Source organism: Dreissena polymorpha, chromosome 13 (assembly GCF_020536995.1).
Source record: "Dreissena polymorpha isolate Duluth1 chromosome 13, UMN_Dpol_1.0, whole genome shotgun sequence".
NCBI classification, from domain to species: domain Eukaryota; kingdom Metazoa; phylum Mollusca; class Bivalvia; order Myida; family Dreissenidae; genus Dreissena; species Dreissena polymorpha.
In genome coordinates this window covers 43975184-43991578 of record NC_068367.1, presented here as the reverse complement: position 1 = coordinate 43991578, position 16395 = coordinate 43975184, and the positions used below count along the sequence as shown (strand labels likewise).

Sequence of the window (16395 nt, the reverse complement as noted above, 5' to 3'; positions counted from 1 at the left end):
CTTGTGGCTAAAGTCGGTAGTCTTTTGGTTCTAGTGTGCAGTCTTTGGGCAGTAGTCTGCGCTGTAATGGCAGTGGGCTGCGTTCTAGTGACTGTAGTCGGTAGTCTTGTGGCTAAAGTCGGTAGTCTTGTGGCTCTAGTGTTCAGTCTTAGGGCAGTAGTCTGCGCTGTAATGGCAGTGGGCTGCGTTCTAGTGACTGTAGTCTGTAGTCTTGGTGTTCTAGTGTGCAGTCTTAGTGCAGTAGTCTGCACTGTAATGGCAGTGGGCTGCGTTCTAGTGACTGTAGTCGGTAGTTTTGTGACTAATGTCGGAAGTCTTTTGGTTTTAGTGTGCAGTCTTAGGGCAGTAGTCTGCGCTGTAATGGCAGTGGGCTGCGTTCTAATGACTGTAGTCGGTAGTTTTGTGACTAAAGTCGGAAGTCTTGTGGTTTAAGTGTGCAGTCTTAGGGCAGTAGTCTGCGCTGTAATGGCAGTGGGCTGCGTTCTAGTGACTGTAGTTGGTAGTCTTGTGGCTATAGTCGGTAGTCTTGTGTTTCTAGTGTGCAGTCTTAGGGCAGTAGTCTGCGCTGTAATGGCAGTGGGCTGCGTTGTAGTGACTGTAGTCGGTGGTCTTGTTGTTCTAGTGTGCAGTCTTAGGGCAGTAGTCTGCGCTGTAATGGCAGTGGGCTGCGTTCTAGTGACTGTGGTCGGTAGTCTTTTGGCTAAAGTCGGTAGTCTTGTGGTTCTAGTGTGCAGTCTTAGGGCAGTAGTCTGGCTGTAATGGCAGTGGGCTGCGTTCTAGTGACTGTAGTCGGTAGTCTTGTGGCTTAAGTCGGTAGTCTTGTGGTTCTAGTGTGCAGTCTTAGGGCAGTTGTCTGCGCTGTAATGGCAGTGGGCTGCGTTCTAGTGACTGTAGTCGGTAGTCTTGTGGCTAAACTCGGTAGTCTTGTGGTTCTAGTGTGCAGTCTTAGGGCAGTAGTCTGCGCTGTAATGGCATTTGGCTGCGTTTTAGTGACTGTAGTCGGTAGTCTTGTGGTTCTAGTGTGCAGTCTTAGGGCTGTAGTCTGCGCTGTAATGGCAGTGGGCTGCGTTTTAGTGACTGTAGTCGGTAGTCTTGTGGTTCTAGTGTGCAGTCTTAGGGCAGTAGTCTGCGCTGTAATGGCATTGGGCTGCGTTCTAGTGACTGTAGTCGGTAGTTTTGTGACCAAAGTCGGAAGTCTTGTGGTTTTAGTGTGCAGTCTTAGGGCAGTAGTCTGCGCTGTAATGGCAGTGGGCTGCGTTCTAGTGACTGTAGTCGGTAGTCTTGTGGCTTAAGTCGGTAGTCTTGTGGTTCTAGTGTGCAGTCTTAGGACAGTAGTCTGCGCTGTAATGGCAGTGGGCTGCGTTCTAGTGACTGTAGTCGGTAGTCTTGTGGCTAAAGTCGGTAGTCTTGTGGTTCTAGTGTGCAGTCTTATGGCAGTAGTCTGCGCTGTAATGGCAGTGGGCTGCGTTCTAGTGACTGTAGTCGGTAGTCTTGTGGCTAAAGTCGGTAGTCTTGTGGTTCTTGTGTGCAGTCTTTGGGCAGTAGTCTGCGCTGTAATGGCAGTGGGCTGCGTTCTAGTGACTGTAGTCGGTAGTCTTGTGGCTAAAGTCGGTAGTCTTGTGGTTCTAGTGTGCAGTCTTAGGACAGTAGTCTGCGCTGTAATGGCAGTGGGCTGCGTTCTAGTGACTGTAGTCGGTAGTCTTGTGGCTAAAGTCGGTAGTCTTGTGGTTCTAGTGTGCAGTCTTAGGGCAGTAGTCTGCGCTGTAATGGCAGTGGGCTGCGTTCGAGTGACTGTAGTCGGTAGTCTTGTGGCTAAAGTCGGTAGTCTTGTGGTTCTAGTGTGCAGTCTTAGGGCAGTAGTCTACGCTGTAATGGCAGTGGGCTGCGTTCTAGTGACTGTAGTCGGTAGTCTTGTGGCTAAAGTCGGTAGTCATGTGGTTCTAGTGTTCAGTCTTAGGGCAGTAGTCTTCGCTGTAATGGCAGTGGGCTGCGTTCTAGTGACTGTAGTCGGTAGTCTTGTGGCTAAAGTCGGTAGTCTTGTGGTTCTAGTGTGCAGTATTAGGGCAGTAGTCTGCGCTGTAATGGCAGTGGGCTGCGTTCTAGTGACTGTAGTCGGTGGTCTTGTGGTTCTAGTGTGCAGTCTTAGGGCAGTAGTCTGCGCTGTAATGGCAGTGGGCTGCGTTCTGGTGACTGTGGTCGGTAGTCTTGTGGCTAAAGTCGGTAGTCTTGTGGTTCTAGTGTGCAGTCTTAGGGCAGTAGTCTGCGCTGTAATGGCAGTGGGCTGCGTTCTAGTGACTGTAGTCGGTAGTCTTGTGGCTAAAGTCGGTAGTCTTGTGGTTCTAGTGTGCAGTCTTAGGACAGTAGTCTGCGCTGTAATGGCAGTGGGCTGCGTTCTAGTGACTGTAGTCGGTAGTCTTGTGGCTAAAGTCGGTAGTCTTGTGGTTCTAGTGTGCAGTCTTAGGGCAGTAGTCTGCGCTGTAATGGCAGTGGGCTGCGTTCGAGTGACTGTAGTCGGTAGTCTTGTGGCTAAAGTCGGTAGTCTTGTGGTTCTAGTGTGCAGTCTTAGGGCAGTAGTCTACGCTGTAATGGCAGTGGGCTGCGTTCTAGTGACTGTAGTCGGTAGTCTTGTGGCTAAAGTCGGTAGTCATGTGGTTCTAGTGTTCAGTCTTAGGGCAGTAGTCTGCGCTGTAATTGCAGTGGGCTGCGTTGTAGTGACTGTAGTCGGTAGTTTTGTGACTAAAGTCGGTAGTCTTGTGGTTCTAGTGTGCAGTCTTAGTGCAGTAGTCTGCGCTGTAATGGCAGTGGGCTGCGTTCTAGTGACTGTAGTCGGTAGTCTTGTGGCTAAAGTCGGTAGTCTTGTGGTTCTAGTGTGCAGTCTTAGGGCAGTAGTCTGCGCTGTAATGGCAGTGGGCTGCGTTCTAGTGACTGTAGTCGGTAGTCTTGTGGCTAAAGTCGGTAGTCTTGTGGTTCTAGTGTGCAGTCTTAGGGCAGTAGTCTGCGCTGGAATGGCAGTGGGCTGCGTTCTAGTGACTGTAGTCGGTAGTCTTGTGGCTAAAGTCGGTAGTCTTGTGGTTCTAGTGTGCAGTCTTAGGGCAGTAGTCTGCGCTGTAATGGCAGTGGGCTGCGTTTTCGTGACTATAGTCGGTAGTCGTGTGGCTAAAGTCGGTAGTCTTGTGGTTCTAGTGTGCAGTCTTAGGGCAGTAGTCTGCGCTGTAATGGCTGTGGGCTGCGTTCTAGTGACTGTAGTCGGCAGTCTTGTGGCTAAAGTCGGTAGTCTTGTGGTTCTAGTGTGCAGTCTTAGGGCAGTAGTCTGCGCTGTAATGGCAGTGGGCTGCGTTCTAGTGACTGTAGTCGGTAGTCTTGTGGCTAAAGTCGGTAGTCTTGTGGTTCTAGTGTGCAGTCTTAGGGCAGTTGTCTGCGCTGTAATGGCAGTGGGCTGCGTTCTAGTGACTGTAGTCGGTGGTCTTGTGGTTCTAGTGTGCAGTCTTAGGGCAGTAGTCTGCGCTGTAATGGCAGTGGGCTGCGTTCTAGTGACTGTAGTCTGTAGTCTTGTGGCTAAAGTCGGTAGTCTTGTGGTTCTAGTGTTCAGTCTTAGGGCAGTAGTCTGCGCTGTAATGGCAGTGGGCTGCGTTCTAGTGACTGTAGTCTGTAGTCTTGTGGTTCTAGTGTGCAGTCTTAGTGCAGTAGTCTGCGCTGTAATGGCAGTGGGCTGCGTTCTAGTGACTGTAGTCGGTAGTTTTGTGACTAATGTCGGAAGTCTTTTGGTTTTAGTGTGCAGTCTTAGGGCAGTAGTCTGCGCTGTAATGGCAGTGGGCTGCGTTCTAGTGACTGTAGTCGGTAGTTTTGTGACTAAAGTCGGAAGTCTTGTGGTTTTAGTGTGCAGTCTTAGGGCAGTAGTCTGCGCTGTAATGGCAGTGGGCTGCGTTCTAGTGACTGTAGTTGGTAGTCTTGTGGCTAAAGTCGGTAGTCTTGTGTTTCTAGTGTGCAGTCTTAGGGCAGTAGTCTGCGCTGTAATGGCAGTGGGCTGCGTTGTAGTGACTGTAGTCGGTGGTCTTGTTGTTCTAGTGTGCAGTCTTAGGGCAGTAGTCTGCGCTGTAATGGCAGTGGGCTGCGTTCTAGTGACTGTGGTCGGTAGTCTTTTGGCTAAAGTCGGTAGTCTTGTGGTTCTAGTGTGCAGTCTTAGGGCAGTAGTCTGCGCTGTAATGGCAGTGGGCTGCGTTCTAGTGACTGTAGTCGGTAGTCTTGTGGCTTAAGTCGGTAGTCTTGTGGTTCTAGTGTGCAGTCTTAGGGCAGTAGTCTGCGCTGTAATGGCAGTGGGCTGCGTTCTAGTGACTGTAGTCGGTAGTCTTGTGGCTAAACTCGGTAGTCTTGTGGTTCTAGTGTGCAGTCTTAGGGCAGTAGTCTGCGCTGTAATGGCAGTGGGCTGCGTTTTAGTGACTGTAGTCGGTAGTCTTGTGGTTCTAGTGTGCAGTCTTAGGGCTGTAGTCTGCGCTGTAATGGCAGTGGGCTGCGTTTTAGTGACTGTAGTCGGTAGTCTTGTGGTTCTAGTGTGCAGTCTAAGGGCAGTAGTCTGCGCTGTAATGGCATTGGGCTGCGTTCTAGTGACTGTAGTCGGTAGTTTTGTGACCAAAGTCGGAAGTCTTGTGGTTTTAGTGTGCAGTCTTAGGGCAGTAGTCTGCGCTGTAATGGCAGTGGGCTGCGTTCTAGTGACTGTAGTCGGTAGTCTTGTGGCTAAAGTCGGTAGTCTTGTGGTTCTAGTGTGCAGTCTTATGACAGTAGTCTGCGCTGTAATGGCAGTGGGCTGCGTTCTAGTGACTGTAGTCGGTAGTCTTGTGGCTAAAGTCGGAAGTCTTGTGGTTCTAGTGTGCAGTCTTATGGCAGTAGTCTGCGCTGTAATGGCAGTGGGCTGCGTTCTAGTGACTGTAGTCGGTAGTCTTGTGGCTAAAGTCGGTAGTCTTGTGGTTCTAGTGTGCAGTCTTTGGGCAGTAGTCTGCGCTGTAATGGCAATGGGCTGCGTTCTAGTGACTGTAGTCGGTAGTCTTGTGGCTAAAGTCGGTAGTCTTGTGGTTCTAGTGTGCAGTCTTTAGACAGTAGTCTGCGCTGTAATGGCAGTGGGCTGCGTTCTAGTGACTGTAGTCGGTAGTCTTGTGGCTAAAGTCGGTAGTCTTGTGGTTCTAGTGTGCAGTCTTAGGGCAGTAGTCTGCGCTGTAATGGCAGTGGGCTGCGTTCGAGTGACTGTAGTCGGTAGTCTTGTGGCTAAGGTCGGTAGTCTTGTGGTTCTAGTGTGCAGTCTTAGGGCAGTAGTCTACGCTGTAATGGCAGTGGGCTGCGTTCTAGTGACTGTAGTCGGTAGTCTTGTGGCTAAAGTCGGTAGTCATGTGGTTCTAGTGTTCAGTCTTAGGGAAGTAGTCTGCGCTGAAATGGCAGTGGGTTGCGTTCTAGTGACTGTAGTCGGTAGTCTTGTGGCTAATGTCGGTAGTCTTGTGGTTCTAGTGTGCAGTCTTAGGGCAGTAGTCTGCGCTGTAATGGCAGTGGGCTGCGTTCTAGTGACTGTAGTCGGTGGTCTTGTGGTTCTAGTGTGCAGTCTTAGGGCAGTAGTCTGCGCTGTAATGGCAGTGGGCTGCGTTCTAGTGACTGTGGTCGGTAGTCTTGAGGCTAAAGTCGGTAGTCTTGTGGTTCTAGTGTGCAGTCTTAGGGCAGTAGTCTGCGCTGTAATGGCAGTGGGCTGCGTTCTAGTGACTGTAGTCGGTAGTCTTGTGGCTAAAGTCGGTAGTCTTGTGGTTCTAGTGTGCAGTCTTAGGGCAGTAGTCTGCGCTGTAATGGCAGTGGGCTGCGTTCTAGTGACTGTAGTCGGTAGTCTTGTGGTTCTAGTGTGCAGTCTTAGGGCTGTAGTCTGTGCTGTAATGGCAGTGGGCTGCGTTCTAGTGACTGTAGTCTGTAGTCTTGTGGTTCTAGTGTGCAGTCTTAGGGCAGTAGTCTGCGCTGTAATTGCAGTGGGCTGCGTTCTAGTGACTGTAGTCGGTAGTTTTTTGACTAATGTCGGAAGTCTTGTGGTTTTAGTGTGCAGTCTTAGGGCAGTAGTCTGCGCTGTAATGGCAGTGGGCTGCGTGCTAGTGACTGTAGTCGGTAGTTTTGTGACTAAAGTCGGAAGTCTTGTGGTTTTAGTGTGCAGTCTTAGGGCAGTAGTCTGCGCTGTAATGGCAGTGGGCTGCGTTCTAGTGACTGTAGTCGGTAGTCTTGTGGCTAAAGTCGGTAGTCTTGTGGTTCTAGTGTTCAGTCTTAGGGCAGTAGTCTGCGCTGTAATGGCAGTGGGCTGCGTTCTAGTGACTGTAGTCTGTAGTCTTGGTGTTCTAGTGTGCAGTCTTAGTGCAGTAGTCTGCACTGTAATGGCAGTGGGCTGCGTTCTAGTGACTGTAGTCGGTAGTTTTGTGACTAATGTCGGAAGTCTTTTGGTTTTAGTGTGCAGTCTTAGGGCAGTAGTCTGCGCTGTAATGGCAGTGGGCTGCGTTCTAATGACTGTAGTCGGTAGTTTTGTGACTAAAGTCGGAAGTCTTGTGGTTTAAGTGTGCAGTCTTAGGGCAGTAGTCTGCGCTGTAATGGCAGTGGGCTGCGTTCTAGTGACTGTAGTTGGTAGTCTTGTGGCTAAAGTCGGTAGTCTTGTGTTTCTAGTGTGCAGTCTTAGGGCAGTAGTCTGCGCTGTAATGGCAGTGGGCTGCGTTGTAGTGACTGTAGTCGGTGGTCTTGTTGTTCTAGTGTGCAGTCTTAGGGCAGTAGTCTGCGCTGTAATGGCAGTGGGCTGCGTTCTAGTGACTGTGGTCGGTAGTCTTTTGGCTAAAGTCGGTAGTCTTGTGGTTCTAGTGTGCAGTCTTAGGGCAGTAGTCTGGCTGTAATGGCAGTGGGCTGCGTTCTAGTGACTGTAGTCGGTAGTCTTGTGGCTTAAGTCGGTAGTCTTGTGGTTCTAGTGTGCAGTCTTAGGGCAGTAGTCTGCGCTGTAATGGCAGTGGGCTGCGTTCTAGTGACTGTAGTCGGTAGTCTTGTGGCTAAACTCGGTAGTCTTGTGGTTCTAGTGTGCAGTCTTAGGGCAGTAGTCTGCGCTGTAATGGCATTTGGCTGCGTTTTAGTGACTGTAGTCGGTAGTCTTGTGGTTCTAGTGTGCAGTCTAAGGGCTGTAGTCTGCGCTGTAATGGCAGTGGGCTGCGTTTTAGTGACTGTAGTCGGTAGTCTTGTGGTTCTAGTGTGCAGTCTTAGGGCAGTAGTCTGCGCTGTAATGGCATTGGGCTGCGTTCTAGTGACTGTAGTCGGTAGTTTTGTGACCAAAGTCGAAAGTCTTGTGGTTTTAGTGTGCAGTCTTAGGGCAGTAGTCTGCGCTGTAATGGCAGTGGGCTGCGTTCTAGTGACTGTAGTCGGTAGTCTTGTGGCTTAAGTCGGTAGTCTTGTGGTTCTTGTGTGCAGTCTTAGGACAGTTGTCTGCGCTGTAATGGCAGTGGGCTGCGTTCTAGTGACTGTAGTCGGTAGTCTTGTGGCTAAAGTCGGTAGTCTTGTGGTTCTAGTGTGCAGTCTTATGGCAGTAGTCTGCGCTGTAATGGCAGTGGGCTGCGTTCTAGTGACTGTAGTCGGTAGTCTTGTGGCTAAAGTCGGTAGTCTTGTGGTTCTAGTGTGCAGTCTTTGGGCAGTAGTCTGCGCTGTAATGGCAGTGGGCTGCGTTCTAGTGACTGTAGTCGGTAGTCTTGTGGCTAAAGTCGGTAGTCTTGTGGTTCTAGTGTGCAGTCTTAGGACAGTAGTCTGCGCTGTAATGGCAGTGGGCTGCGTTCTAGTGACTGTAGTCGGTAGTCTTGTGGCTAAAGTCGGTAGTCTTGTGGTTCTAGTGTGCAGTCTTAGGGCAGTAGTCTGCGCTGTAATGGCAGTGGGCTGCGTTCGAGTGACTGTAGTCGGTAGTCTTGTGGCTAAAGTCGGTAGTCTTGTGGTTCTAGTGTGCAGTCTTAGGGCAGTAGTCTACGCTGTAATGGCAGTGGGCTGCGTTCTAGTGACTGTAGTCGGTAGTCTTGTGGCTAAAGTCGGTAGTCATGTGGTTCTAGTGTTCAGTCTTAGGGCAGTAGTCTGCGCTGTAATGGCAGTGGGCTGCGTTCTAGTGACTGTAGTCGGTAGTCTTGTGGCTAAAGTCGGTAGTCTTGTGGTTCTAGTGTGCAGTCTTAGGGCAGTAGTCTGCGCTGTAATGGCAGTGGGCTGCGTTCTAGTGACTGTAGTCGGTGGTCTTGTGGTTCTAGTGTGCAGTCTTAGGGCAGTAGTCTGCGCTGTAATGGCAGTGGGCTGCGTTCTAGTGACTGTGGTCGGTAGTCTTGTGGCTAAAGTCGGTAGTCTTGTGGTTCTAGTGTGCAGTCTTAGGGCAGTAGTCTGCGCTGTAATGGCAGTGGGCTGCGTTCTAGTGATTGTAGTCGGTAGTCTTGTGGCTAAAGTCGGTAGTCTTGTGGTTCTAGTGTGCAGTATTAGGGCAGTAGTCTGCGCTGTAATGGCAGTGGGCTGCGTTCTTGTGACTGTAGTCGGTAGTCTTGTGGTTCTAGTGTGCAGTCTTAGGGCAGGAGTCTGCGCTGTAATTGCAGTGGGCTGCGTTCTAGTGACTGTAGTCGGTAGTTTTTTGACTAATGTCGGAAGTCTTGTGGTTTTAGTGTGCAGTCTTAGGGCAGTAGTCTGCGCTGTAATGGCAGTGGGCTGCGTTCTAGTGACTGTAGTCGGTAGTTTTGTGACTAAAGTCGGAAGTCTTGTGGTTTTAGTGTGCAGTCTTAGGCAGTAGTCTGCGCTGTAATGGCAGTGGGCTGCGTTCTAGTGACTGTAGTCGGTAGTCTTGTGGCTAAAGTCGGTAGTCTTGTGGTTCTAGTGTGCAGTCTTAGGGCAGTAGTCTGCGCTGTAATGGCAGTGGGCTGCGTTCTAGTGACTGTAGTCGGTGGTCTTGTTGTTCTAGTGTGCAGTCTTAGGGCAGTAGTCTGCGCTGTAATGGCAGTGGGCTGCGTTCTAGTGACTGTAGTCGGTAGTCTTGTGGCTAAAGTCGGTAGTCTTGTGGTTCTAGTGTGCAGTCTTATGGCAGTAGTCTGCGCTGTAATGGCAGTGGGCTGCGTTCTAGTGACTGTAGTCGGTAGTCTTGTGGCTAAAGTCGGTAGTCTTGTGGTTCTAGTGTGCAGTCTTAGGGCAGTAGTCTGCGCTGTAATGGCAGTTGGCTGCGTTCTAGTGACTGTAGTCGGTAGTCTTGTGGCTAAAGTCGGTAGTCTTGTGGTTCTAGTGTGCAGTCTTAGGACAGTAGTCTGCGCTGTAATGGCAGTGGGCTGCGTTCTAGTGACTGTAGTCGGTAGTCTTGTGGCCAGAGTCGGTAGTCTTGTGGTTCTAGTGTGCAGTCTTAGGGCAGTAGTCTGCGCTGTAATGGCAGTGGGCTGCGTTCTAGGGACTGTTGTCGGTAGTCTTGTGGCTAAAGTCGGTAGTCTTGTGGTTCTAGTGTGCAGTCTTAGGGCAGTAGTCTGCGCTGTAATGGCAGTGGGCTGCGTTCTAGAGACTGTAGTCGGTAGTCTTGTGGCTAAAGTCGGTTGTCTTGTGGTTCTAGTGTGCAGTCTTAGGGCAGTAATCTGCGCTGTAATGGCAGTGGGCTGCGTTCGAGTGACTGTAGTCGGTAGTCTTGTGGCTAAAGTCGGTAGTCTTGTGGTTCTAGTGTGCAGTCTTAGGGCAGTAATCTACGCTGTAATGGCAGTGGGCTGCGTTCTAGTGACTGTAGTCGGTAGTCTTGTGGCTAAAGTCGGTAGTCATGTGGTTCTAGTGTTCAGTGTTAGGGCAGTAGTCTGCGCTGTAATGGCAGTGGGCTGCGTTCTAGTGACTGTAGTCGTTAGTCTTGTGGCTAAAGTCGGTAGTCTTTTGGTTCTAGTGTGCAGTCTTAGGGCAGTAGTCTGCGCTGTAATGGCAGTGTGCTGCGTTCTAGTGACTGTAGTCGGTTGTCTTGGGGATGTATATGTATGATGATGATAGACCTTGTCAATAGTTTTCAACATATTTTTTACCCACATGTACGTGTTATATCAGGTTCCGTGCTGGATTGAAGGTCCTTGATGATGCAGAGCGTGATCACCTCTGCCTTCGAGACGATCACGACTCTGGAGGATGGAGTGGAGCTGCTTGATATCTTCATTCATCTCTCCGGTAGAGAGGTATGTAGAGAGATATATGGAGAATTGAGCTTAATGTACAAGCTAATCAGGGACGACAGTTTGTGTCTCGTCTACATGTTTGCTAAGAAGACACATCCTTTTAACAACATAATCCATAAAAGGGGAAGTCTTTTCCCTGATTAACCTGTGCAGACTTTTGACACAATTGCATTAAGCTCTTTTTCCCAGAGCCAGACTCATATGGTTGTATGCTCACTTTGTTTTTGTAAATTCTTGTAAAAACAGCCTTAGACAATCAGAGAGACATAGTTATCTTGGTATTTTAAACACTTTGAAACTCTTCAATCGAAACAAATATATCTACTGTTTCTCTGATGGTTTAACATTTTATTGCATCTGCCAATCTATTTGCAGGCGATCAAGTGTACGATTGACAAGAAGACAGTGGGCGTATATTCGATGTTCAACGAGGAACGGAACACAGTAAAGGAGCTCACACAGAAATCCATACCACAGTCCCCCTCTCACGTGAAGTTTGCGGGACAGGCACTTTGGGCGCGTCAGCTGAAGCACCGCATTGAGCGGAGCATGATGGTATGAGGCGATATTTAAGAAGTTATAGCAAAGCTTTTCATGTATGATTTATAACAAATTAAAATAAAAACATGTAACCCTGCTTATATGGAAAAAAAATGCAACGTTTGTTTTCATAAAATTCTCTGTCCGAAGGGACCTGCCCTTTTCCGAAAAGTTGAAAAAAGAATTGATCTGTGTCAGTGTGTTTTTTGTGTGGATATTTATTACTGTTAATATCTCTTGTTTATACATAAAGGCGTACTGCGATGAATCGTCATTTTTTGGCCAATAATTAGTGATATTTCTTGCTCGGAGGCATAATGAAATAAATGCAGCCAGCATAAAACCAGAACATCCGTATAGCAGTCTGCACAGGCTAATAAGGAGCAACACTCTCCGTCTAAACTGGATTTTTGTTTAGAAGAGACTTCCTTTAAAGGGACTTTTTACTGTTTTATACAGGAGCTCTTTAGTTCCACTGTTTACATTTATCAATTTAAAGCATTTAATGACAAACTTCAAAACATGCAAAAATCTGTGAACAAGTGATTTTTGTTTAGAAGCGATAATGTTTATGATCCATTATGTAATTTTAGCAACAGGGACATTTTCACTAGCCTGCCTGCACACATAATGGAATTTCTATTAGCCCAAATAACATGTAATGTTGATTATGTATTATATATCATAGGGTGTACAGAACCATTACATTTTAATGCCCCCTTCTTTGAAGAAGAGGGGGTATATTGTTTTTGGCCTGTCTGTCGGTCAATCTGTCCCAAAACTTTAACCTTGTTTAAAGTTTGGTCATAACTTTTGGAATATTGAAGATAGCAACTTGATATTTGGCATGCATGTGTATCTGTACATTTTGAGTGGTGAAAGGTCAAGGTCATCCTTCAAGGTCAAAGTTAATAATAAAAAAGCGCGGTAGGGGTCATTGTGTTTCTGACAAACACAGCTCTTGTTACCATTTAAAATGCTAAGGAGCCAAAGTGTTAAAAAATACTTGAGCTGCCCACAGGAAAACAGTTCCCAGATAACCCCAGTCGTTTAAAAGAATCATCTCTTAAACAAAAATCTAGTTTAGGTCGAAAGTGTAATGCCTGTGTGGACTGCAAAGTGTAATAAGGGACGACACTTAATGCACAAACATTAATCCCCGTTTTCAGAGAATGCCGCAAATTCTAATAAATAAACACAAAATATTGTTGACAATTCACTCTAATCCCACAGATCCAGGAGACGATCCTGAACATCCAGTTTGTGCTGCTAGATTGCTCTCACCGGCAAAACTCAATCCTCCCGCACTGCACGGAGTAGCACAACAAGTTTACGACGCTGCTCAGCGAGATCGCCACCAGCAACAAGGAGCTACACTGCAAATTACCGAAGCATAAGGAAAATTAACAGTTCTGGCGCACTGGAAACCTGAACTACAAATAATGGATACGTTGAAACAGTGCATTACATGATTAACATTGTCTATACTACGTGGAATTAACATTAAAAACATGCGTAAGACATTTTGCACCTACGAATTTAACTACCCGATTATTTTTATTATCCCCCGCCAAAGGCGGAGGGATATTGTTTTGGCGATGTCCGTCCGTCCCGCCGTCCGCCTGGCCGTCTGGCCGTCCGTCCGGCACTTTTGTGTCCGGAGCCATATCTTGGAAGTGCTTTGGCGGATTTCATTGAAACTTGGTATGAGTATATATATGGATAAGAGGATAATGCACGCCAAATAGCATTGTACACCATCTATTAATAACGGAGTTATGGCCCTTTGTATCTTGAAAAAATGCTTTTTTTCTGTGACAAAGCGCTAAATTGGCGGGGGGTATCAATTCTACGACTTTGCTTGTTACAGTGGAATTCAAATGGTTCTTTTGAACATACAAAAGAGGCACTTATGAAAGGCTGTACTTATGTGAAATATTTCAGTGTGTTACACATAACAGCTTAGCATATTAATATATGAACATATAATACATTTTTTTGGTACTTTTTATGTGCAATTTACAGCTGTTATAATCATGAATGCCAAGTGTTAATTGTAGCATGTAAGATGTACTCGGCTTAATTGATTGCATTCTTTATTAATTATATACACACCAAATACATTTAAGTAAATAGTAAATGCACATAGCAAAAACAGAATGATAACATGTCAAAATTGTTCCTTTTTTACGTGATGACACATATTAGTGAAATACACATCAGCATCCAAAACTGAACTAAAGCAACATCACAACAATCAACAGCATAGTGCTACAACTATAGCATCAATAACAAAAGTAACAGCTTGTTCTTCGGCTACTTTCTTTCTATTCTATTTATGTATTATTCTACTCAATTATATCTTCGCTGCTGCTGCCCCTGTTGCATTACCACTGGTGCTGCTGACCAAAGTGCTGATTTTTCTGTTACTACTACAACTACTGCTGCTGAAACTACTGCTGCTGCTGATACTGTTGCGGTAACTGTAAATGCAAACGATGTGCTTACTTCTACTGCAGATGCAACTGTCGATAACAACTTTAATAATGGTAGAAATAAAATAAATATAATAAATAAATTTAAAAAAAAGTTAGGTCGGCTATACAAGGAGACCAGATGGTACTAGTAGTTACTGTGAGTGTGTGGGGAGACTTGGGAGAGGTGTAGTTTAGTATAGGGTTCACAGTGCCTCTGGTCTGGCCAGCCTTGTTTGTCGAAAAAAAATAAATAAAAATAAGTATGCAATATTTAATTAAAAAATTAAAATATCGGAATAATTGATCGAATAAAAATAAAATTGCCAAAATTACAAAGCGCAGGCATTGAAACTATTTTGCTTATGTAACTTCATGATACATCTACAGATAACAACTATCAATGTTGCCGCTGCTACTGCTGCTGTTGTTGATACATACAACTACTGAAGGAGCTACAAACACTTTTAATGCTGGAGCTCGTTCTGTTGCTTCTATCAATGTTGCTACTATTGCAGCTGCTAATGCAGCTGGTTATGCTACTATCACTACTTAATACTAACATTAACACTACATCTAATAATACCGCTATCGCTAAATGAGATGCTAAAAATTAACTTGCTGTTGCTGTTCTTATTGATGCTGTTAGAACTTATTATGTTGTGTTTTATTTTTACGTTCCTTATACTCAAAAATAAAATTACACAAAAATCTGGATTTTGTGTTGTTATCATATCATTATACACAGTAAAATATCTTTCATTTAACATCATTGCATTCATTATCAAAAATGGAACTTCAAAATTGCGTAATCGTGTCCTGTACATGAAGTTCAGACGCCAAGAAGAAATGTGGCAATTTTTTTTATCTCAACACCGTTTTTACTGCCTTTTGTTTATTTATCTCTTGGGTATATTGTTTCTTTGTGTTTATAAATATAGCGTCCTTAGATTTCTGGTTTTGGCAGAGGTTTAATTTTTGAAAAATAAACTTTATTTACGAAATATTTTTAGTATTAATTGGGCTTTAAAAAGTACTTAAAATTTCTTCATGAACAAAACTTTGAGCACAAAGTTACTGTTCATCCTCAATAGCTCGGATCGCTTATAGTTAGTAATATATATGCCACATTCATTCTTACAAACAGTCCAAGACACTTTTCAAGTTCCATAACTAGGATATGAGCTCATAATGCAGACTAAGAGTTGTATCTACATGACCTAGGTATTGTTTTGAGGTCTCGTTTATCCGACCCAAAGCGGTGTTCTTCAGCACAGTGGCTCAAGGTCTATAAGAGTGGAGCAGACGTCATAGCTTATATTATGTCATTCTCATTGTCAAAGAGTTAAATAACATTTTGTTAAAATTAATAAACGGTTCCGAAACCAACCAATTTATTAAATGCAAATCATTAAGCTAGTTAGACGAAATAATATCCAAACCTTAACCCACATACACGTTACAGAAACAACAGGTTCTAGGTTTGAGATGCGTAGTAATTTGCCATATATGTCCCCTGCATTGAATAGACATTTACTCAAAATTTAATTGCTTTTAATGATAAAATTAATTGGTTGCTTTTGGGCATTACGAATATAGCAAATGTTTTTCTTTGTGATAGGAAGCTTGCTTTATTATTTAAGAACTGAAAATCCCGACCTGACAATTGACACCAACTTGTAAAGCCACTTTTCCATTTGAATTGGTGCCCTTAAGTTTAACTTTTCTTGAAGCTTTTACTTTTAGAAACATTCACATTGGAATATAATAGTTTTTAATTATAAACAATATAATCAATAATGATTATTATAATACTTTGTTTAGCCAAGATTTCAAAATAAACATAGGAAATACTTGGAAATGTTGGTATCAATTATTTAGGACCTGACTGAAAACATAGTGTTGAATTCACGGGCAAACATAGAATGTCAAAGAATTTGTTTGCATTAATATAACATAGTGTATTGAACTAAATTATATGAATATTGACCGTTAATACCAGTTCAAGATTTTGGCTTTTAATTTCCAATTGTGACAAATTTGTGACTATTTTTTGTGCTAATCTGTACTAAAAAATATATCCATATCAGTACTTGAGCACATTAAGTCACCACACTGTCCCCATAGAGGGAATTGTGGGTTTTCTAATTGTAATATTCTGACTAGAATTTTTTGGTAATGATTATGTTTTTATTCAAAATAATGTTTAATTCTTGTGTTTTTCTGCTCACTCGAAACTATTTTAATTTATTTCAATATCCAAGATTTATTAGATTGCAGACAATTTAAATACGAGTTACATTTGTGGAAGAATCTGTAAGACCCAAAGTACGGTAGACATGTCGGCTAAATTTATTTGAATATGCAATAATATGGCGAAGTCTTCAAAATAGCTATTAAGCATCATTTCTTTTTGTCATTTTATAAAATACTTGTAAAATATGATCAAATGTTACGAATCATCACGCACTTGATAGTATTACTCAGGCAAATGACTCTACTACAGTTCTCAGAACACCATACTAGCATAATATTCTATATTTAAACAGTTCATAAATCAATACACAATGTATATTTGAAAAACAAAAACACTGTCATTAATTCCTTGTGTCAATTAATATAAGCATTACAATAATATAGTTTTTATAATTGATGAAAAATCATTATGAAACCATGTTGGAAAGTTGATGCAATGTTTATTTTTAATATATTACCTGTTTTGGGCTTTGGCGAGACATAACAAATCAGGAGTGGTCCTGAAAAGTAATAGAGGGCCTGAAAAGGGGCAGGGTTAACTCTTTCTTGGAACATCATTGGCTGGTAAAATTGTGAATAAATGTGCTGTTTTCACTAAAGAACCTATATTCAATCATGGAGAATATATTCCATGTGGTATGTTCTTTCTAATATAAATGACTTGATGTTACTTTCAGGTAATTCTGTATGTTAATTTCTTTACTCATCAATAGCTAATACAAAGAAGTTGGGGTTTGTCTGTATTTATGAGAATATTGACTAATGAAAAAACAAGGATAAGACATGTGTTAAAAGAGTGGGGCATAAAAATTGAAGAGGCCCCCCTCACTGCCTTTCCACTTTAACTAAATCCCTAATGTTCTGCTCATTTACATTATTTTTTATCTTTCTTTTGTAATTAATTACAATATATATTATTAGGCTATTTAATCCTAATTTGTACA

At 44.3% G+C, this 16395-nt stretch overlaps 1 protein-coding gene across 2 annotated transcripts in view; it reads left to right on the top strand.

Annotated features, from left to right (window-relative positions):
- Positions 1-12244, top strand: part of LOC127855194 (uncharacterized) — a 39329-nt gene extending 27085 nt beyond the window's left edge. The window contains exons 2-4 of one of the 2 annotated variants that reach the window (XM_052390608.1): positions 10076-10181; positions 10557-10736; positions 11955-12244. In XM_052390608.1, coding sequence (XP_052246568.1) covers positions 10083-10181; positions 10557-10736; positions 11955-12041 — 366 coding nt within the window. In that variant the 5' untranslated portion in view covers positions 10076-10082 and the 3' untranslated portion in view covers positions 12042-12244. Of the gene's footprint in view, positions 1-10004; positions 10182-10556; positions 10737-11954 lie in introns of both variants that reach the window. The other variant, XM_052390609.1, reaches the window with a different exon arrangement.
- Positions 12245-16395: the final 4151 nt, after the last annotated feature.